General features: G+C 45.7%; 1 protein-coding gene across 2 annotated transcripts in view; it reads right to left on the bottom strand.

Annotated features, from left to right (window-relative positions):
- Positions 1 to 3,280: 3,280 nt before the first annotated feature.
- Positions 3,281 to 24,239, bottom strand: part of cdh24b (cadherin 24, type 2b) — a 167,380-nt gene continuing 146,421 nt past the window's right edge. The window contains exons 10-14 of one of the 2 annotated variants that reach the window (XM_012923038.4): positions 23,651 to 23,768; positions 14,485 to 14,805; positions 11,992 to 12,199; positions 10,454 to 10,943; positions 3,281 to 9,422 (exon numbers count right to left, since the gene is read on the bottom strand). In XM_012923038.4, the coding sequence (XP_012778492.4) occupies positions 8,352 to 9,422; positions 10,454 to 10,943; positions 11,992 to 12,199; positions 14,485 to 14,805; positions 23,651 to 23,768 (2,208 nt within the window). In that variant the 3' untranslated portion in view covers positions 3,281 to 8,351. The remainder of the gene's footprint in view (positions 9,423 to 10,453; positions 10,944 to 11,991; positions 12,200 to 14,484; positions 14,806 to 23,650; positions 23,769 to 24,239) is intronic. The other variant, XM_014409584.3, reaches the window with a different exon arrangement.

The raw sequence follows: 24,239 nt of genomic DNA, 5'->3' as shown, positions 1-24,239 counted from the left end.
AAGGCACAGCTGATGAGAATAAATCCCCGTGAACATTTCACCAAAGGCATAACATCCACCCCCTCAACTTATTATTCTGCTCACTTCATTGAACAATTAACCAATCTGACACAAAGGGCTAATGAACGTACTTAACTCTCTCTCTCTCTCTCTCCGTCTCTGTGTTTGTGTGTCTGTAATTGGTTATCTTGTTCTCCATTTTTTCTTTTTGCTAATGATCAGCTGCGTAAACAGAGTCTGTCACCTCCCATAACACAGGCACACACACACACACACACACACACACACACACACCCATCCACAGATTCCTCTCCTGAATCTTCAGCCACCGTGACAACATTACTGCAGATATGATCACCCCTGCTTGGAGCAGTCAACCAGCACAGCTCCCAGGAAACTGTGCGGAGCAGATAAATAAAACCAAGGTCCAGACACTATCTGCTGTCCTCACCATTTAGAAATATTCTGTGGTCGTGTGTATCTGTATGTCCTCTGCAAATAAAGAAGCGCCTGGACAACTAGACAAATGATCTACCCCACAGGGACATATACAGTCTCACTCGGGCTATGTGTGGCTGTGCTCCTTTGCTGTGGACTTCCTGTCACAGGATTAGATCCTGGGCAAGTCCAGCTCGTCTGCTTTCCCTCAGGCAAAATCTCTCTTCCTCAGCTCATTGCTCGCAGAAAGGGGGGCTGCACAGGTGATTTTGATGGTTTCAGATAGGATGTGGCTAACTACAACAGAACTACAGCACAATCCCCCTCCCCCAAAAACACAACAATTACCAACAAAGTTAAAAGGAAGCGCTTAACAAGAAAGGCAACTTCCCCGCTTTCATTTTAGGAACATAATGCTTGTTTTAATTGCGCTCCGACATTATTGTTTCATTTACTAACCAATCCGCGACACGCAGCCCCTGAATAGGGTGCTATAGTATGTAAATGTGGATAAGAGAGACTGCGTGCTTAGCAGTGTCTTTGAATGATTACTGTCTGGTATTAGGGAAATGCTCTCCTGCTTATGGAAGCATGATAAGGGATTATGCCACCTCAAGTTACAGCATGTCACCAAAAAACAAGACAAGACACAATTCAATTGAAGATTTCTGACTAACAGTGCCCTCCCTATACCCCTCTGCCTCCAAGCCTCCGAGTGCTATTGAGCGCTAGTTCACCAGCTTTGCAGAATCAAGAACTGCACCTTTACCACAGCACACATCTGGGACTATCATCGCACTGTCCACCATCAACCAGCAGGTCACTTTAATTATCCATCCACCCCTCCTGTAAAGTGTAAATACCTCTCGCGTAATTTACCCTGAAGTTCCCATTCACTAATTACCCCCCACAAAAGCACCCCTCAATCCTCCCCACCGCCACTGCTTTACTGAAACCAACTCTAGCTCCAGGTCTTTCCCGCGTTGCACTATAGATTCTCTGTCGCCTCACTATGGGGAGATCGAACTCTAATTAAGATTGTTAATGAAGATTTAATTTTCCACTTCAAATGAGCCACTGAACTCTGTGAGCGTTCCGAGCAGAACGGATGAGCAACGAGAGCAGGAGGGGAAAAAGAAACGCGCGCACGCACTCATAAAAAAAGAAAAACGGAGGGACAGGTGGAGTTAAAAGCTACTTGTTAGACATTTAACTGCAGGGTAATGTGTTGTCGAGTCCAAAAAGTTGCACTGCCTTGTCGAAAGACTCTGCAGTCTCTTGCACTCTGGATGCTGCCTTTTAAAGCACACTTGAAATGCAAAGATGCACAAGTGCAGAAGCGCGTGCACACATACACACACAAGCGTGCACACTGTGCTGAATAGCCAGAGGGATTGTGAGTGTCAGTAAGGTTCAAACAGAATGAGGAATCTCAATGTACTTGACTACACACACCAGCACACACTAACTTGTGAGTTTTGTGACGCAATCATGCAGCACTTTGAGTTTGCACCACTCCAGCACATACAGTGCTAAGTGGTTCCCAGGTGTATGCCTTTAACAGGGTCCATTTTATCTCCAGCTCTGCTATTATGCCACGATCAATTATGCATGCTGTAATTATTGACAGTGCAATGACAGTGCATCTCACCTAGCATACTGCATTGCGGTGTTGATGCTGGAGGGAGACTGATATATATTTATATAGGACTTGTAAATCGATAAGGGTGCTGTGTTAGTTACATGTTGATGTGTTTTATCAGTTTTGTGGAGGGGGGTTAAAGCGAGTCAAAGCTCTGTTTTGCCTCCAACTGATTTCACATCCTCTTTAGATACAGGGTGCTGCTTCCGCAGGGAGCGAGTCAGCCTTGTGAGTCTCATAATTATGGGAAGGAAGGCAAGGACTTTTTCTTTAGCAGGCAGCGGAATAATCTCTAACCCAATCATAAATGCAATTTTATGTAATGCAACAGACTTGCATATTAACCGTTAATATGGTTCGCTCCATCCCTTCTCTCTCCCTCTGCTTCTCTCCCTTTCCTGACTTGAGGCGGGTATTATCATTGTAATCAAGCGAGGACCCGGCTAACACGATCATTCTCTAAACCATCATGTAGAAATAATCCCCTCCTTCATATTTGATTATTGTAATAAATCTTTTTAACCAGCAATTCAGTCACACGGCAATGGCGCACATCTCCCCGATCCATCATTCAGCAGGACAAACGCAGAATTCAGAAGAGCTGCAAAGGTTGGCTAAGGGGCCCGCATTATTTGGTCGCAGCTGTCAGGTCTGCTCTATTTGCTACAGCTCCTGAGTTCAAAATGCGCTTTTTTCTCTCTCTTTCCTTTCACCAACAAACAGAGAACTCTCCCCCTCTGTCTGATAGTGTGATTACTCTGCAGAACTCTCCGTCTGTCCTCTATTACTGACCTCACATCCCCCCATCGGGGTGGATCAAACCAGACAAGGTGTTCCTTCATCCTGCAGTCAGACGCACACGTATCCCCAGAAAAAAAAACACACACGCACACACATTGTCTGTGGTTTGGAAATTTCAAGGGGCCAATTTGACAAGGCACACCCACCTACTCACAACAAGACACATGCTCACAAGGTGTGCACACATTTGTATGCACTGCACAGCTCGTCTCTCAATAGCTCTCTCCTTCTGTCTCGTTCTCCCTTAGACACACTTTTACGCACACACACACACACACACACACATATACAAACACCACACACACACACAAACAGAAAGCACACCCATCAACAGAAGTCTGATTATCCTGAAATTCTGGAAAATGCAGAAAGGAGCACAGAGCAGGTCTGACTCATCTGTTTGAAATAGTTCCTTTTTTATTCAAATTTACAAAAAGAAAAAGTACAACAGAAATAAATACACTTTGTTCAGCACGCAATTGTGGAATTGTATCAACATCGTGCAGGAGCAATGAAGTCACGGGGGGAAGGTGGGTGCAGAACCAGTGAGGGTCGATCTGTTTAGAGTCAGAGGCCAGAGGTCATGACCTTTACTCTGCATCTTTGAGCTACATACATTAACTAGATACTAAGGTATCTGTGCCCGTCCTTTAAGTGGAGCTTCACTGTCCTAAGTATCGAGGCTCATTCAGGGGAAGATGTGATAAATGGACCGCTTTCCTCTGTTGGTGCACCTAAGCTGGCTAAAAGAGTGAAAAAAAGAGCCACGCAGTGCTGTGGAGACTTCAGGCTTTTATTCTATTTAAAACAACTGATTCAACTAATCACGCTTTTGATTGAACCAATTTGCCGGGCTCAGGAGGTGGGATAATCAGCTCTGTCAAGTGGTTTAGTCGGCACAGCACTCCAGAACTCTGAAATAAGACAAATCAGGAGAATCATCACTTTGATTTTGACCAATCAGCCAAAGCAAAGCTTTGAATCAGCAGAGATGAGACACCTGGAGCCAATCAAGACAGAGGAATAGACCATATAATTAGAACGGTGCACAGGGTCACTTATTGGTATAGCATGCTAATTGCTTATAAAATGTCTGCCTAAAACGATACTGCTCTGAAAATATGGCGACTGTTAATACATGTGTTCTGGGGAAAAGCGGCTCAGAAAGTTTGCACATTAGAGATAAATGCTAGGGAGAACACAGCGCATATAATTTAGTAATTCTCATTCCTAAACTGGTTCAAGTCATTTTAGGTGCACCGGAGAAATAATCATTCAAGACTTTTTATTCCGCCCGAATGATAAATAAAGGATATCTCTGGTTTTGTTTGTTTTAGAAATGGCTGTTGTAAATTGTAACTGTAATTTTGACCATTATTTCAGCTCACTGTGCTCACCTAACATGCAACGAAGTCAAAACCAGCAGGTTAGGAAGATTAGTTGAAGGCAAATCGGAAAGGAATGCGTGCTTTTGATTGAATCAGTTCTCATTTCCACTTCTACACCCAAAAAGATTCGACCTCATAAAAGAAGCAATCATTTTGAGTAAAATGCAACTGAAATATATAAAATCGAATATGTATTTCCTTATTCAGATAATTAATTATTAAGGAAGATATGCTTAGTATAAACTGAATATATGCCAATCAGGCAGATTTCATCTGACTAGACTTGATTAAATTTAACATTTTACATTATACTCCCTCCTCCTTATGTAATCAAATTACACTGGAAGGAATACATGTAATCAAATTACTTAAAGTCGGTGTTTTGGGTATAAACGGAATGTGTGTTTTTGTATTCATTGGCTAAATGCAAATCAGATCCATCCTACTGCACCTTACAGAGGACTGTAATGCACTTGAAGCTGCTTAGTCACCTCCAAGAATGAGTCAGAAGAACATTAGTGCTTCGTTCACACGGCTCGCTAGGATACGATAAACAAAGCGAAGTTCTTTCACCCACATTGATCTTTCAAAATACAAACAGAACAGTGAGCCTTCTTTACGTTTAAGTTCAAATTACTAGAGAAGCCTCTCTGTGTTATTTTGATGCAACATGTTTGTCAAGAGGCCCTCTTGAGAGCTTCTCAGATGCATTAACTCTTAATTAATATAAATGACGTGAATGACTGAAGAAACTGGCAAGGTTCAGTGTTTTTAGCAAAAACTTTCCACCTCCTAGGTCTTTGAAACTAACTTACTACCTGAAGAACAGATATTACTGATGATATAGCAGAAATGAAGACATGTTGTAAAAAACACAACTCAGTCCTCTGAGTGTCTAAAAGTCCAAATATGTTTTGCTAAAATAGCAGGTGAAAGTTTTTGGAGGTACAGTTCATCATCCAAATGAATCCCAAATCAGCTCTCCCTGAGGTTCTGCACCCCCCTCCCTGTCTTCTCTGGTCATTGTGCAGTATATTGGTCCCCACACTGTCCAGTCTGCACAGTGGCACTGTATGGAAAAGTCTGTGGCTCGGGTAAAGGGTAGAGAGACACATATGGATTTTGTTTCATGTCACCGGCTTCTCGACCGGTTAACAAAATGCTGCAGAAGACCTTGACAACAAGATTATGGTGGACCAAACTGGCGGACACTAGCGAAGCTGGCAGCCTGGTGTGACTTTACAAAGAATGAAACAATGACACTTCTGTGATGGTGCGCCAAAGACGTCCATACATTCAAGTTGTGGCTATATTCCTCTCTGGACTAAAGTAACTTTTAGGCTTAGTCTATGGTGGCCCTGAAAGCCCAAACGCACTGCAACTTGAGGAAACACAAGCAGATAGAAAAATGACACAAAAGCACACAAAACAGAATGGAAGTGAATAAAACAGAAATTTAAAAAACATTATGAAAGGTTAAGAAATTAAAAAAACCTCCAAAATAAAAAGACGTAACTCACAAAAGACAATGTCAGTGTTTTTGGGGAGACAATGTCATGACAGAACAGCTAATGTGACAAGCTAACAGTAAACGGCTACTAGCAAACCTGAATCTACGGTATTATGTGAATCTTCTGCTTCTTTTAAACGTGTCTTACTTCATCAGCAGCTGTTTCGTTACGTTGCTGTCGCCCCAAAAACACTTGTTTTTTTCTGGGGGTTTTTTTTGTTTTTTTTTTACTTTTCTTGTCATTTGTGAATTTTTGTAGAGTTTTTCTACTTGCTGGTGTTTCCTTAAGTTGCAGCACATCTGACCTCTCAGGGCCACCGTAGCAATAAATACATTATAGAGCTAAGTTGTTCTTTCACGCAAGAAAATTTGCTTATGTAGACCATAATGCATCAGTAATTTGGCATTTGAATTGCATTGCCTGAAATGCACACAAGACACTTTTCCTTAATGTAGTGTTTGTCATATTTTTCAAGAGAAGCAACTATCTATAAAACCTCCACATCTCTCAGGCAGTGTAAAATTTATTATAAATTCTAGATTATTCCACTTTTGCAGGCTATTAATTCAGATTTTAGGGAACACTGACTTTTTTTTATTTTGTTTTGTATACCCATTAGGGGGATTTCTCCTCACTTCACTGGATTTTCATCAAATGGATCTTCACTGGAACAGGTTAGCTCACAGGCTTCCTGTAACTAATATTTTGCACAACAAACTTCTGCCAGAGGCCACATGTATAATTGAATCCTTGGCTTGTCCATCTCAGACAAAGAGCTAGCACACAGCAAACCCAAACACAGATGTTGAATACATGGTGTTGTTTTGAGTCCAGGAGGCAGTCCAGCGCAGTTAATCCATTTCTAATCTACAGTACATACAGGTAATCCCAACAGTGCTCCATTTTCAACATCTAAGTTCTGTTCTAGACATTTTTTATTTTATTTTTTTTTACACATTTTAAATTTTATATACTCTCTTTTAGCAGTAATACTTAGTGGTATTTACAAATGTTTTTTTTTTACATACAGTCAAACATGATATCTTCGTTTAGCTGACATCTTATAAAAGAACTGTAATTTTCGACATGATTCGTTATCTATTATTGAACATCACACAGTATAAAAGTGCATTCCAGCTGAAATCTCCAGCACATTTGCATCCTGACCTTTTAACAAGAAATAAAATGAAAACGAAAAAGCCTGTCTCTGTGGTTGTGTTTCACTACAATTTCATTAGAGATCTGTGGAAATGTTCCATTGGGCCGTACAAGCGTTTGGAGTGGAAACTGATTTTGTGGGGTTTTTTTTATTGTTGTTGTTGTAAAATCATGCATGTGAGACTGGGGAAGTGGGGTGGGCAAATTAGAAAAAAGCAGACTTCTTTCATAAAAAAGACACATTTATGCCATCAATAACAGAGTCCTCAGAATACTCATGGATTATGTAATTTACTGTAGTACAATCAAAGCCTTGTGGTGTTAATCAGTTCTTTTGTGTCGCCGCGTGTTTGTGTGTGAATCTTTGTAAACATACCAACACTCAACTACAAAATAGCTGGGGGGGATGGGAGGGGGGGGCGAAGAACTGAGAGGGTTCGGGGGAGGGGGGGGGGGGATCATATCCCTAAACCATTAAAATTTTTCACAATGTCTGTTTTTCCTCGTGGGCTGAGAGGAGGAAGAATCTTTTGCAGGATTTAAATGATTCATCATTTTCATTTGGAATGGAGTAGCAAGCTGAATAATTCACTTTTTCTGCCACTGCAGATGGAATAAAAAGCAACAGTTTCTGTACAATCATCTCACTTCCAAGACCATTTCTCTCTCTATACATCCTTGCCGCCCATTCCCTTTATAGTCAAACATCACTTTCTCCCCCTCCCCTGTGTCTTATCCTACTTTCTAAACTTCGTTGTTAAGTGTTTTTCCCTGCCTCGTCGTCCTGAAAGCTAATGTTGCGGCATTACGCAGCATTAGTCATCAGTCTCATCTCAAAAATTGTCTCTGGGTATTTTGATTTCCCCCTGCCACTCTCTTTTGCTCCATCTCTGTTAAATATGCACGCGTACGGCACGCGCTCGGTTGCGCACGTGTTCTCACGCACTTTTCACTGACTTTTCTCGCACACAAACACGCAGACACTGGGATCAGATCGGCGCACCAGACGTCTTCCTTCTCGCCTCCTGCTGTTTCTCATTCCATACGTGAGAGCTGAATTTAATCGAGTCTTGGATGTTTGAGTTGTTTTTCTCTGTCCAAAGCGTTTAACAAATTGTTGCTGCCCCGAGCAGAAGCAGGCTCTGCATTGTCTCAGTATCTGTGCTCAACCATATCAGCGTTTCAACACTTATTGCTATAAATTACATCAATCACTCCCTCCCCTGCCCTCGCATTCTCCATCCTCCCTAGGCTCATTTTTCTCTGTCTCTTTTTATTACTTTGCCTCTTCATCTTTCTCCCCTTTAACTTCTCTTCACATTATTCGAACTCAAGTTGCCTTTTCATCATCCTTCTTTTCCTCCCCTCTCTCTTACCCCCTTTTGCCCCTATTTGTTTCATTTATATCCTTCCTCAATCTTTCCCCTCTTCTCCAGCCCGCACTCCATCTTTTTTCACTTTCTTCTCAGGCTCCTCATTCATTTCTTTCTCTTTTTTGGCACCCTCGTCAACCTTTTCCTTATCTTCCCTCTCTTTCTCCCTGTCTTTGAAGAGCTGGGCTAATTTCTGGAATTGGGGACCCCACTCTTCCAGCCCTGCCCCCCAATCCTCCTTCTCTGAATCCTTCTCCCCTTCGCTCTCCAGTGAGCTGAGGGATCCAGCCCTGGACCCTGTTCCCTCCAGCCCATACACCTGCACAGAGTCGTATGGCGGCTGTGAGGGATCAAAGGTGACCTGGGCAAGGCGCAGACGTAGGAACTCACCCACTCGCAGTGCCAAGGAGGGACCCCCGTGCCCTGGTCCCCCTCTGGCTGCCTCCATTCCTGGAACCCAGTTGGCCCCAAAGCCCATCACACTGCCATATGTTGCCCGAGGCTGCCCGGGGAAGGGCAAAAGCTGAGGGGTCATATCCCTCCTGCCCAAAACATACCCTCCCATACCTACTCGATCGCGCCAGTCCCCAATAAAGCCAGGTGCTTCTGGGTAGACAGATGGAGTCCCGGTCAGTGATACTCCTCCACGTTCTCTGTCTGGCCTTGCCACCACAAAGTTGCTTCCCATCTCCAGTCCTCCTCTCCCCAGAGTGCCAGCGTAGTCCCTCTGCCCAGATACTTCCCCCTGCAGGACAGTGGCATAGTTGCGTCCACTGGCAGGTGGTTGTTGTTGTCCATCAGTGGAGGTGGTCCCATTTCCATTTCCACCTCCACCTCCTCCTCCACTCCCCCCTCCTCCTCCTCCTCCTCCTCCTCCACCAGAGTCAGATTCAGCCAGACTGCCACATGTGCGTTTGGGGGACATGCCGGTACGAGAGGCCCTGCGTCCTGCCATGGGGAGGGTAGCCGAGTCACACACCCAGCCTCCTACGCCGTGACCCTGACCAATGAGGGAGCCGGATCGGGTCATGACAAGGTTGTGCTCCCTGGGCAATGTCTCCGACTGCACCTGGAGGGAATGTAGGCGAGCACGAGTGGTTTCAGTTCGGGGCTGGGGTTGGGTGTTAGGTTTGGTTACAGTAACATAAAATGGGATGAGACAATTTGCCCAAGGAGGAAGGGGAAATTTAATAACAGGTATATTAAACGTAGAAAGATAAGGAAAAGTGATGACATATTGCCCACGTGAAGGAAAAAAACAGGAGATGATGATGATGATAAAAAGTGATTCACGTGAAGGAGAGACAGACAGACAGACAGTGAGCAGAGGAGAGCGGAGGGAAAGCAGAGTTGGAAGAAGACATAGACATTAATTGATCACTAGAATGAGCTAACACTGCACTGTGATAGGGAGATGGAAAGGGAAGAGATAGAGAGATAAAATATTTGAAAATTAAATAAAGCTAGGGCCAAGGAGCCGTGCCATGGCCCTAATAAATGAAAGCATAAGAACAAAAAGTAAGAATAAAGCAGGATATGATGTGCTGATAATGTCTTTATTGTCATCATCCCCCAACAACGTCCAGGACATTTCTGTGACTGTGCAGAGACTAAAAGTGTGGCAGTGCTTTAATCACTGCAGTAGTTCAGTATATTAGTTTGATTTCAAAACCTTATAATGATTTTATATTTGCTTAATGACTTTCTCACGTTTTCGTATGCGTATTTAATTGAATAATTAAGTCATTGATTCAGCTTTAATGATGTCTTCAATGTGGCCATCTACTGCTAATTGACTAATTTATTCAGTTATAATTAACGATTCACGGCAACGGCTACCGCTTTTTACATCTTATTGAAATATTTATTCCCCCATCAATCTATGTTTTAAGCTGTGTTGCAGAATGAGTTCCTGTGCTGCATTCAACACAAATATGCAAGTGTGCGTTTGAATGATGTAGATGTAAGGACATCAAAATTCTACCAAACAGGAATCTTGGGTTCTCTGGGCATCACTGCTAAATAGTGGCATTATGTTTGAGACCCTAGTGTCCTTCATCGTCTCTCCGTTTCTCTTGCACATTTATTTAAGCTCATGTGTGTTTAGCATGCGTTTAGTGTGAAGCTCACTGTCATCCTTACCCAGTCCACATTTTGACTGAGGTTAACTTTGTCCTCACTGCTCCCTTCTGTACAGTTGCTTGCGGTTCCTGTTCCTCCTCCTCTGTCGTGGCTGTCGCTGGTTCTCGGTGTCCCTCCATCGGACGTGCTCACCCCGCTCTGGGGTGCGGTCCCGTCGCGGCTTTCCGTCCGACTCCCCGTTCGACTTCCTGTGCTGAGATCCGTTGGAGCTATGTACACCGCCCCAGACTCCATCGGCCCGACCACGGCCCCTTGGTTCTGGATAACCAGGGAATGGTCTGGCTGGCCTCCAGGAAAGCGGTACGCCAGCTCCGCCAAGCCTGGCTCGAACGTTCCTCCTGGGGCGCGACGGAGAATGGGTAACGTGTGACTGCTGTAGCAGAGACGACCGTAAAGGGGTCCTGCTGGTCCTGAGTAGTTGTGATCCACACCTGGATTCTGAGCCCAGCTATAAGTGCGAGATTTGTCTTGAGCACGATGTGAGTAACGACTGCAAGACAAAAAAAGGGCATATGATTGGGCTAAATCTGAACATGTTATGCCTGTTTTTGAATACTGCTTGCTGCTCAGGAAATATCTTTGGTCATTTTTTAAACAGTTTTTTCTTTTAAACCACGACTTGTGGTTTTGTGTTGCACTCTATATTCACACTGCAAGATATTCTGCTGAGACATTTGTCCACCTTGGGGTGGGAAAAAATAACCAGGTGAGAAATATGAAGGGTGTACTGTGTGATTTTGTTTGGACTGAAAACTTGTGATTCCATGGATGGAATTTCAAAAGAAAAAAAAAAGTGATCCAGTGCAGCTACAGCCAAAATAACCTCTGTTTTAATACAACGTTTCTTTCATAATGAACGCTCCAAATCTTACAGTTCACTCCAAGAAGAACAAGCTACAGCAGCGCTCGACTCAACTATGCGCTCCTTTGTTACATGGCGCCAACAGAAATTAGAAATTAAAAGTCTCACAGAGGTAGTTAATATTGCAGGAATATTGCACTGGATTGCATTAGATTTAGACAGTTTTTCATGTTGCTGTGTCCACCTCCAAAAACTGTGAGAAGCAATTTTCGATCAACTAAAAGCAGCCTTTGTACTTGTTTATGGCCTCTCCATATGGCTTGCATGAATCCGGGAGCTAATTATTAGTCCAAAGGCAATAACAATGTTTCACAGGAACATCAAAGTGGGTGCAAACAACTCTCTGATGTAGCAGAACATAAATGAGTTTTAGCAAAATGAGCACAACAAAGTGGCCTCCTAGGACTGCCAGGCTTGATAGCCTTCTGTTTGAGTGTTTTGATTGGTGGCTGATTATGACCTGGGAGTTGTGGCTTAAACAGTTACTTAAGTGGATCAGTTAAGAGCTGGACTGCGACGAATGGTTTCACTCTGAAGGCGTAAATAATATTTTCTTTTCAGCATGTAATGAAAGGTCCGCTGTGATGGTTTGATTAAATTAAAAACAGACCCATTTATATATATATGCATCACCACATGCAAACAAACCCTCCCACACACCCCTCCGCCTGCTTACACGTTCCTGCTGTCCAGCGTGCGATAGCCGCGTGAGCGCGAGCTGTGCGGGGCACTCTGCAGGGCGGCAATGTCGAAGGCAGCTGTGTCGGCCTCGCCTCCGCCCTCGTCGTCATACGTTATGATGTTCTCGCGTACGTCGTCCTCCTCCAGCGGTGACAGCGAGTCGCGCTTCTGACGCCGCAGCGACAATGACAGGGCACTCACCGCTGCCGAGGGGTGGCAACGGGAATAACGGATATTGAGGCATAGGAGAGAAATTGGAAAAAGAGTGATGAACAAGGGAGAAGGGGGGGGCAGAAGTCACAGGGGAAATAAAGGAAAGGAGGAAGAGATGTGTGTGTGTGAGCAAGGGAGAAAAACTCAAGCAGACAAAGAGGTGAAACACACAGAGACAAAACGAATACAGAGAGTCCTTGGGTTAGAGGGCTGGTATATCATATCAGCAGACTGCATGCCTCCACTAGGTAATTGACTTTGAGCTCCAGCCAGCCAAATGGATGCTTTATTGTCCCATGACTCCATGACTCTTATTGCATATTCCCAATATCGAGAGCTAAATTTCACCCTGGACTGTGGCAACGAACCAAATGATGCCCTTGTGACTTTTAACAGGTTTGCAAACACAACATTAGCATTGGGCAGTAGAATCAGCCTTCCCATACCCACTGACATCAAACTCTGGGAACAGTGGCTTTTTTTTTTTTCCATTTCAATTTTCCAGGGGAAAGGCACAGACGCAGGTCTAGATTAGGTTCCTGCACTAGGATCGAGTTGGTAGAAAAACAGATATTGAACACCTATGATAATAGCTTTAGTATGCTTATTAAGTGGGGGAAATCCTATTCTTGCATGTGCTGAACTTTCTGGATGCAAATAGGGAGAAAATGAGAACCAAGCTGAAAAGTAAATTTAAAAAAAAGTGCATAAATATTCAGGAAGGCACCCGATCCAAATAAGACCCCAGTCAGAAATCAAGGACAAGAAGAATTGAGCATCCGGTTAAAGTTGCTGCTGGTACACCTGTGGAAGGTGACACCTTTACCAATAATTTCTCTCATTATTGGCTTTCCAGTTCATTTGTACATTTCAAGGATGCAATTTTTTTTTCCACTCCAATGTAGAATTTCTGAGTGGACAAGTTGATCAACTCTCTGAATTTGGACCCTCACAGGTTACTAGAAGGCTAGTTAGTTGATCGACTGACATTGCCCATATTTTTTTCTTAATATATTCCACTCACTCGCTCTTAGACAGCTCTCCCTATCATTTGGACAAACTGCTTTGGTATTTATAGAAATCCAAACCGTGCTGAATCTGCTCGGGTGCTTATTTATATTTGCAGTGTATGATTTGATTTAACAAACACTAATGTGTTTGTGTTTCCATACGGCTGTATCGCAGGAGGTTAAGCTGCCGCGGTAAGTAAATCTACAGCCTTAATATAGTTGGAGGCCACATTATTTGATTTCTATGGAACTAATTCAATGATCCCTAAATGGAGTGGGAAAACTCTAACCTTTTATAACGGTTTGAGGAATAACCTTTATAGCGTGGTGTGTGTATATTTATCTGTTAAAGACAGCCTCTATCCACAGGGCAAAGTTGCCAAATGGCTCAATGGCTACCTCGTGTAAACCCCGCTCCTTTTTAATAACTGATGGAGGTGATGACAGAGGTTCTTTAAGGACGTTTGGCATTCTGTGGAAGGCCCTGTTATTATAGTGTTTAGAAATAGAAAAAGCAGAATTATACTCCCGCCCACGATCATGCCATTATCACTTAGCGAACTAAATTCTTAACTCCACTAAATCCACTGAGCACGATCACCTTCACGCCATGTCGCGTCTCCCACTTGATTGAACTGGCCCCTTCCAGAATGATAATGCCTTTATCAACAAGGCACGAGTGATTTCACCAGACTCAATAGAAATGACAATGATGCTGGCTATCAGCCAGTCTCCTCAGCAACTAGGCATTATCCAATTGAGCATTTGAGTTTCTGCAAAGGTGGCTGTGACATTTTATTATGCTGCTATCAAAAACCGAAGGGCCCAGATAATCACTCAAAATTGTTATTTTAGCTGTGATTAGAGCTGACCTTGCCAAGGGAAATAACTGGACCAAAATTGCGAGGAAAAGCAAACCTGTATCGAGCAGCTGTGACTAAGAGAAATATTTACGCTGCTGCTTTCATTATTTTCATATGCAGATTAAGCATCCAGGGATGTAGTTGAAGGTACACAAGCCCTAAACGCTATTTACTCAACTTTCTATTTGTAGAATGGCATTAAATGCATTTCTAGGGAGTAAATATTTATGATATAACTTCATATTATATCATAATGTACATAACACTAAGTGCTGTTATAAAAGCCATCATGTAAGTTATATAAACAAGGGCCTTTCACCATTTTACTTTTGCTTTTGGCATTATCTTAAGCCAAGCCCAGATTTAATCTCTCTCAAGCTTTATGAGCTATTAAGTATTTACCCAATAATGTAGCAACACAAGCCAGGATAGCCAGCAAGGCAGCTGTACTGAGCCCAGGGGAGGGCAGTGTGGACTGCTGAGGAAGACACACCGCTTCTTTCTCCCAGTCCCATTCGCCCTCGGTCTGTTTGTCCTTGTCTTTCTCCCCAGCTCGTGCCCCTCCTTTCAGGCAGGGACAGACGGACACAGTGACCGTCCCAGTGCTGGTGAGGCCAGACGTCCCATCCCTCAGGACGAGCGGCACGTAGAGGGTCAAGGTGGAGGATGAGGAACGGGACAGTGGCTGGATCTGGGACAGCAACACCAAGCTGGCTGTGGGGCCTGAAGGAGAGTTGACAGATAGGAAGAAACTTTGAGTCCACTGTTAACCGCATGCTACAGTGTTGTTTGCAGAATGGAGGCAGGACGTTCCAATTTGGAAATTATGCCCAGAAATGAATGTCCTCATGTTTGCAAATGTGCGACTGCAGTCAGCTGGTGACGGGTTTGTACCACAAAGGAATTGAGCAGGAAAAAATATTTAGCCTCTCTTTTATTTTTACTATTTTCGTTCACTTCCCTTCTAATTTGAGCTACAGCGTTCCACAGCAGAATAACAGTGATACTAATTTTACAGGATGAATCTACTAGAGTGTTACAAATTGGGCAGACAGTATATTTTTCGCTGCCGCAGCCAGACGCTTCATGATTTATGACTCCAGATAGGCTGTAAAACTTAAACATAAATTCTAATATACTTTCACGTTTAAAATTATTGTTTGAATAATGTGGTGCCATTAGATCCATCTGTATGATCCTTTTCAAAGACTCCCACACTTGTCCTGGTTAATGACACAACAAAGTATGTACAGAAGAAAGCCTGTACATCCAAAGCACTGACTTTTAGAACACACTTGTATGAAAGGAATACATCACAAGCCCTTTTTTTTTTTTTTAAAGATATTGTAATGGACATCAGTGATGAGAGGCTCACATACAGCAATTTAAAAGGACAGAGAGCAGCAATAACAAAAGAGGTAACGGCCTGTATTGATCTGACTCTCACTTTTGAGAAAAAGAACTGCGGAGGATCTGTGTGGGAGACGTTTTTAGAATTACACACACAAGGCCACAAAAATATAGCCGCTGACACGAAAGCAGGTTTTCATTAGCATGAATGGCACTGGGAATGAAAACATGACAAACGCGATTATCAAAAAGATCTTCAGCGATCCAAAAGATAGATCAAATCATTGTCTTTTTAAACAAAGAAAGTAATGTAGCATTTTGTCAGACAAGCTGTCCACACGGGAGCTGAGGATGCTCTTATTGTCTCTCTGTTCTACTGTTGGATGACACATCAAAGAGGTCTTTGATTTCACATGTCACTGAGTTTATAATACTCATCCATGATCTGGCGAGTTAACTTGGTTTTGTCTGGTTTAGGAAGAGTTGGGAGTTTGGTCACCAGTTTGGTAGTAAAATTAGTCAAAGAGTAATTTTATCTTCAGCTGCTGACGAATGTAAGCACATATCTTCATCTGGCAGGGGTGGGGAACTCCAGGCCTCAAGGGCCAGTGTCCTGCAGGTTTTAGATATCACCCATACCAGGCCTCTGGTATGGGTGATATCAAGACATGTTGAGGAGGTAATTTAGCAACACAGCTGATTTATCAGCTGTGTTGGATCAAGGACGCATCTAAGACCTGCAGGACTCTTAGATGCGTGTTAGGACGCATCTAAGGAATCTAAATACACTGACTGGAGGTGGTGTTAGGAAGCTGAAGTTCCCCCACCCCTGTCTTAAGTTCTATATTTAGCATATTTTAGCTAATACAGCTAACTTAGTAGACAATCAAAGCATTTTGCAGCTAAAATGCAGTTTTTTTGGTCAGAATTAATGGAGAACAAAACAAAGTACTATGACGTAAAATGAGAGTAAATGTTATCCTGTGTTTGCTGGATTTTCAATTGGATGTTTTCAAATTCCCCGTATTTGCCATATTGTGTTTACTGATGAAGTCAAGGCTGAGAAATTTGTTGCCAAGCTACACTCACAGACCACTCGATTAGTTACATCATGCTACCTTTCCCTCCAGAACTGCCTTTATTCTTCATGGCATAGATTCAACGAGGTGCTGGAAGCATTTCCACCGAGATTTTGTTCCATATTAAAATGACAGCAGCAAACAGCTTCTGCACATTTGTCAGCTGCACCCACGATGTGAATCTCCTGTTCCATCGCATCCCAGAAGTGCTCTTTTTGATTTAGATTTGGTGACTTTCATGTTGTTTACGCCAAATTTTTACCCGACTACCTGGATTTTGCAGCAGAACTTGAGACTCATCACACTAAGCAAAGTTTTCTTTTTAATCTTTTATTGCCCAATTTTGTAGAGTCTGTGAAAGCTGTAGTCTCAGTTTCTTGTTCTTAGCTGACAGGAGAGGCACCTGGGTTGGTGTGGTAGCCCATCTGCTTCAAGGCTGACCGTGTTGTGCATTCAGAGACGCTCTTCTGCATACCTTGGTTTTAAAAGTGCTTGGGAGTTACTGTTGCTTTCCAATCATCTTGAAGGAGTCTGGCCTTTCTTCTAAGGCCTCAACAAAGCAACCCTCACTATTTTCTCTTTTTCAGGTGGGGGGATTCAGATTTTGTTGCATTATTTCAGTACATCAGAGTTCTCTGCCGCATTCAAAGTTACTTAAATCACCTTTTTTCCCCATTTTGACACTCGGTTTGAATTTCATGTCAACACTGAATGTTGCATGATCATCAGAATACATGATCATGCTGATCATGTATTCTGATCAGCATGAGGCTGATCAGAATACATGTGTGTTAATGAGCACTTGAACAGGTATACCTACAACTAGTACACATGTTCATATGTCCAAGGCATGCACATGGAATACTATATTATACACTTCAATATGCTACTGACATCTTTAGCTAATATGACGCACAAATCAAACTTTCAAGTGGAGAGAGATGAGCTGTGTGCAGAATGCATAAGCACACATGAAAGTATTCTGTGGAGTTTTTATCCGCTAGTGGTGCAATGTTTTGATTTGCATTACTGTCCTCAACTGCAACTGTGCAGCACATACCAACTGAAGAGCTTCATGCTGTTCCACAACAGTTATTGTGTCAAAGGAAAAAAATGTAGCAATGCAGAAGCAAAGACGTGAAAAGAAAAAAGAATGCCAGCTGATGTAATCAGGCCTGCACTCTTCAAAATATTGAAAAATGTCACTTTTGCAAATGTTTTATCTTTTATTCAGCACGCCGTTAAGGCTTCAAGGAAGCAAACACTGTGTTTTTGCACTGACTCAAAGTATGTGTTTACACGAAAACTCCACAGGTGACACATAATTGCAAAAAAATGTATTTGTGAGCCAATTAACTTGTTTTTGTGTAGAGAAATGTAAATGTGAGCTAAGACAACAAAATTCTTGTGGATCCAATTTTAGGAGACTACATATTTGCTCAAGGATGCAAAAATATCCCCACACATACACAGCTTGATGTGAACAGTTACACAGAACCGGCAGCACATTGCATCCCTGAATTAAAATAGTCATATCAAATTTATGTTTGCATGATATTAAAGGACTATACGTGTGTAATTGTGCAAAACAAAGAGCGAGGACATGAAGTGTTCAGGGGGAAAAATGCACAGAAAACAAACAAGTAGCTAAATTAGATTCAGTTGACGCTAATTAAACGAAGCAGCTTTGATTTCTTCAAAAGCTTCTCAGTGGAAATACTAAGTTTACATGGTCGTGGGGAAGAAGATGGATGTAGAGGATACAACAAGAGGGACGAAACAAAAGAGGGGAGGATAACTGTCATGGTCCTGGGTCATTTTGACCCAGTGTTCTTAGTTTTTCTGTAGTTTTGTATTTTGTTTCTTATGTCCATTGGATTGTTTGGTTTGGTATTTGGATTCCCTCTGTGTCCATGTTTTTATTGTGGTGTTTGCTCTGGTACCGTGTTCCCACCCTATGTGTTCTGTGTTCTCCTCATCCCCTCGTATTCATCCTTCTTCTCTGCCTCTCTCTCTGCCTCTCTCTCTCCGTGCTCATCTCTGTGTACTGTGTTGTGTTTAAGGTCCACATCTTGGTGTCAGTATCGTCAGTTTCGTGTCCTCCCTGCTCGGCCATGAGTAATTGTCTTCAGCTGTGTTCCCCGTGTGTTCCCACTCCCCTCGTTACCTTCTGTGTATTTATGTCAGAGTGTCCCTTTGTTCTGTGTTGCGTCGTCCCTCTAGGTTGTGTGCATTTTCCGTGTCTTCCCAGCGCCTCAGCTTTTAGTTGCTCCCAGTATAGTTTTATATGACTTCTTATGTTCCTGTTAATAAAGACCGGCCTTTGAGTTCATCCCCGTGTGTCTAGAGCTGTGCATTTGGGTCCTCTCTTGCCTTCACACAGCCGCCGCATGACAGAACGACGCAACCACGAAATGGACCCAGCAGGCTCCGCCCGTGAGGGAGATATTCTCCGTGTACAGAGTCTGGTGCAACGAATAACCCACGCCTCGGACTCACGGACAATTTCCGTCGGACTTAACGCCATAAAGGCAATAATCGAGGGAAACCCTTTCCTTCAGCAGCTCACCTGCTATGAAGGCTTTATCGACGAATTGAGCCGAGCTAAGGAGGCATTACAAGCCCGTGAGCTGGCAGACAATGTCCGTTCCCGGGATTCCACGCCACAGCGACTGCAGACGGAGATCTTCGCCCATCAGCCGCCGCAGCAGCAGCAAACTAAGCTCGCCGCGACGGTACCGCAGCAGCAGACGGGGCTCTCGGTGTCGCAACAGCAGCTGCTAAAACGAGAGGGTTTTTTGGCGCCGCTGCCGCAGAGCCCTTTTCCATCCCCTCTCAGCTCTGACCGTCGCTCTCCCGCTGCTCTCCTAGCAGCGATGTGGTCGGATGATGAAGAGGAGACCGTCACCCCCGCATCATCACCGGTTTTCCCCGTCACCTCCGTTCCCTCATTAAGGAGGAGACGCCGTCGCCGGTCCTCTCCTCAGTCGGATTCCGGGACTACTGGGCAGCCGGCTGGGGTGAGTGACAAAGACACTTTCTCTGTTCACTCTGAGGCTAGTTCTCACTACTCTGAATGCAGGAATGCAAACTCTGTGACTCTTGCCGTAGACGCTAAAGGCTCACGGTCTGTAAACGTTGAATCTGAACCCGAACTTCTTATGAACCATTGTACTGCCCGGAGGGTCAACTCAGAGACAGTTTCTCCTACGTTTGGACTCATATTCGAGAAAGATCATCCTTCGCTAGTGTTTCCTAGGTCTAAAAACTCGAAGTCAGCATTTCCTGAGTTAGAGACACCTGTCTCTGTGCCCTTTACCTGTGTGTCTGCTGAGGATGATTGTTTTGCAGTTAAGCTCACCCCTGGGGCTTTACTACCTGCCCCCTTAGATGGTAAAACAGTAAAATCCAAGACTGTAAATGTTCCTGTGATAGCTCGACCCGAGCTCGTTGCTTCTGAGCCATCACCCCCGGGGATTGTCCATTCTGACGTATGTACTGATTCAAATGTTCTTGAGTCAGGGGGCTCTACACCCACCACTGTTTACCCTAGGTTTACTGCTTCCGGCGATCCGGTGGTAAAAGACTTTGTTTCATCTGCCTCTCCGGTGCACAGACCTATGTTTACATCGGCTATTAACCCCTCCTCTGTCAGTATAAGTACGGTTAGCTCCGAAGAAAGAAGCTCTAAGACTGTTGGTGCATCAGCTGATCACATTTCTCTAGAGTCTGTACACACTGAAGGTGATGCATTAGTGCCTGTAAGCTACAGCTTTAGTACACTTAACGCTACGAAGTCAGAGCGCTGTTCCTCATCCGCTCACTCAGGGCAGGGAATCGATCTCTTGCAGACTGTTCTTTCTAGGCCCGCCTCCCAGGCCCCTTGTGTTCTAGGGATAACTGCGGCCCAGCACTCACCTGCACCTGTCTCAATTCCCCAGGTGAGGGGGGCTGGCGCCCAGCTGGTCCCTGTTCCGGTTTCCGGGTCAACTGAGGCTCTGCTGGCCCCTGCACCCGTATCGGCTCCTCGGGTGGGGACAGCAGCCGCCCAGTCCCTGCCGAAATCTGTGCCAACCGCTGAGGTGGGGCCCGCCAGGACCCAGCCAGTCTCTGCACCTGTACCTACTCCTCAGGTGGGAGCGACTGGTGTCCAGCAGGTGCCTGCACCTTTCAACTGCGTTGTAGGCCCAGGGGAACTGACACTGCCACCTGTCCTACATCCGCTCCCACACCCATCATTGCACTCAGCTGCACAGGATGCCCCTCAGTCAGTCATTCGACCCATAACCCTGCCATTAATACACTCTGTAGCTGAGCCGTTAGCCGCCCGACCCGCAGCCACTTCAGCCACTCCTCCACCCGTCACACCTCCACTACAACCATCACTGCAGTCTCTAGCGCAGTCTCCTGCAGCTCTGCTTTCCCCAGTGCAGTCTCCAGTGTCCCCAGTGCAGCCTCCTTTAGCACAGTCATCCACTCAATCACCAGCTCCACTTTCCCCTCAACTATCACTACCACCTCTAGCTCAGTCTCCTGTGCACTCACCTCTGGTTCATTCTCCTGTGAAGTCATCAACTCCACTGCCTACTCCACTCTCACCACCTCCGTTACAACAGACATCAGTTCAGTCCCCTGTGCCAGTGCAGACGCCCTCAGTTCAGTCTCCCGTGCAGTTATCTACTTCACCACCATCAGTAGCTCAGCTCCCACTCTCATCCGCATCTCCAGTAGCTCAGCTCGCACCTGAACCATTGGCCCAGTCCCCGATAGCAATACGGTCTTCTGTTCGGCTTAACATTCAGCCAGGGGTCCCAAACCTCTCTGGCTCTACATCAGCTCCTGCTGGAAGCTCGGATGAGCTCATCCAGGACTCCGCGGCTCCCACGCCGCCATCTACCTCGTCCGCTGGGGGTTCCAGTGAGCCCGGCCAGCACCTCCTCGTCTCCGCTGGAGGGCCCGAGGACCCCGTTCAGCCACCTGTCTCCGCTGGAGGGTCCGAGGGGCCCGTTCAGCCACCTGTCTCCGCTGGAGGGCCCGAGGAGCCCGTTCAGCCTTCTGCCACGTCAGCTGGAGGGCCCGAGGAACCCGTTCAGCCACCTGTCTCTGCTGGAGGGTCCGAGGGGCCCGTTCAGCCACCTGTCTCCGCTGGAGGGCCCGAGGAGCCCGTTCAGCCACCTGTCTCCGCTGGAGGGCCCGAGGAGCCCGTTCAGCCACCTGTCTCCGCTGGAGGGCCCGAGGAGCCCGTTCAGCCTTCTGCCACGTCAGCTGGAGGGCCCGAGGAGCCTGTCCAGCCGCCACCTGCGACCGCCTCGTCAACGCCTGGTCCAGCTGCATCCGCCTGTGCTTCTGTTACGCCTGGGCCAGCCTCTGCTTGTGCTTCTGCTACGCCTGGGCCAGCCTCTGCCTGTGCTTCTGCTACGCCTGGGCCAGCCTCTGCCTGTGCTTCTGCTACGCCTGGTCCGATCTCAGCCTCTGCAGCTCCGCCTGGTCCAGCCTCAGCCTCTGCAGCTCCGCCTGGTCCGGCCTCCGAGTCTTCGTCCTCGTCTGGTCCGGCCTCCGAGTCTTCGTCCTCGTCTGGTCCAGCCTCCGAGTCTTCGTCCTCGTCTGCTCCAGCCTCAGCCTGTGCTTCGCCTGGTCCGGCCCCCGCATCGCCACCGTCTGGTCCTGCCTCGTCTGGTCCTGCCTCGTCTGGTCCTGTGCCCACCAGGCCATGGCCAGCACGCCTGAGACTGGAGGGCCGCCGCTGCCTTCCGCGCGGTCGGCCCCCTGAACTGCTCCGTCGTCTCCTTCGCCGCCGCCGCTGCCTTCCGCGCGGTCGGCCCCCTGAACTGCTCCGTCGTCTCCTTCGCCGCCGCCGCTGCCTTCCGCGCGGTCGGCCTCCTGAACTGCTCCGTTGTCTCCTTCGCCGCCGCCGTTGCCTTGCGCACGGCCGGCCTCCTGAACTGTTTCCACGTCGCCGCCGTTGCCTTGCGCACGGCCGGCCTCCTGAACTGTTTCCGCATCGCCGCCGTTGCCTTCCGCATGGTCGGCCCCCTGAACTGGTTCCATGTCTCCGCTGTTGCCTTCCGCATGGTCGGCCCCCTGAACTTTCTTTGACCTTTGGTCTTGTGCTCCTGTGTTTTCTGTTGTTCAGTTTTGTTTTTTGTTCCGAGCCCTCCGTCCTAGGCCCCCGCCGCCCGCCCTGGGTCGTTTCCTGTTTGGGTTTTGTTTTCCTGTGTTTGGGCTGTCTGGAGCCAGCCCTTGAGGGGGGGGGGTACTGTCATGGTCCTGGGTCATTTTGACCCAGTGTTCTTAGTTTTTCTGTAGTTTTGTATTTTGTTTCTTATGTCCATTGGATTGTTTGGTTTGGTATTTGGATTCCCTCTGTGTCCATGTTTTTATTGTGGTGTTTGCTCTGGTACCGTGTTCCCACCCTATGTGTTCTGTGTTCTCCTCATCCCCTCGTATTCATCCTTCTTCTCTGCCTCTCTCTGCCTCTCTCTCTCCGTGCTCATCTCTGTGTACTGTGTTGTGTTTAAGGTCCACATCTTGGTGTCAGTATCGTCAGTTTCGTGTCCTCCCTGCTCGGCCATGAGTAATTGTCTTCAGCTGTGTTCCCCGTGTGTTCCCACTCCCCTCGTTACCTTCTGTGTATTTATGTCAGAGTGTCCCTTTGTTCTGTGTTGCGTCGTCCCTCTAGGTTGTGTGCATTTTCCGTGTCTTCCCAGCGCCTCAGCTTTTAGTTGCTCCCAGTATAGTTTTATATGACTTCTTATGTTCCTGTTAATAAAGACCGGCCTTTGAGTTCATCCCCGTGTGTCTAGAGCCGTGCATTTGGTTCCTCTCTTGCCTTCACACAGCCGCCGCATGACAATAACAAAGCAAAACAATGGGGCCACCAGACATGGGAGATGGATGGTAGGAGACAGAGGGAGGGACAGAAAAAGGGAAGGCGACTCAGAGAGGGAGTGGTTTTGAGAGGAACGGGAAAGAGAGAATAGAAGGAAAGATGAAGATGGGAAGAGAAAGGCAGAAAAAAAAATATATGTGGGATTAAGGGCCTTAGAAAAGTGGGGGGAGAAACAGTCTATCTGCCAAGGGAGGAGCAGACAAACAAGAATTAAGAGAACTACACAGAGAAGGAAAGATTGAGTGCCTACCACCGCTGTCCCTGACGCTGAAGTTGAGGGCAGTGCTGGACTCTGGAGGGATGCTGAAATACACGGTGCTGTCATTCCCACCCTCATCTCTATCAATCGCCCGCAACACCTGCACCACCTGAAACACAGAGATAGAGAGCAAGGGAGACCGGGTGAGGGGAGGGCGTGAATGAATGTGTGTGAGTGCGTGTGTGTTTGTGTGTTTTGAGGAAAAGCATAGAGAGAGAACAGAAAAGGAGGAAGAAAAAACACTTACACAGAGAGAGCTTTTAGCTACATAAACAAAAAAACATTAGCCGACACTGGCAGAATGAAAACAAGTCAAACAATTAGCATAGTGACATAAGTGAACTGTGTTTGATACTCACACCAAAAATATAACCGTGTGTGTGTGTGTGTGTGTGTGTGTGTGTGTGTGTGTGTGCGAATCCCCTTTTTTGTAAATACAGTGCCGTGCAGCTTTCGGTGTTGTAAAGGCATCTACGCAAGTCCTCATTGGCAATCTTAACTAAATTAATCTTAAAGAAATCTCCCGCAGACTGAGCTGATGGGTAATTTCTTTTTAATGAAACTCTCTGTTCGTCATTAT

This window comes from Maylandia zebra, linkage group LG18 (assembly GCF_041146795.1).
Source record: "Maylandia zebra isolate NMK-2024a linkage group LG18, Mzebra_GT3a, whole genome shotgun sequence".
In the NCBI taxonomy this organism is placed as follows: Eukaryota; Metazoa; Chordata; class Actinopteri; order Cichliformes; family Cichlidae; genus Maylandia; species Maylandia zebra.
This window is presented reverse-complemented; position numbering and strand designations above follow the sequence as displayed.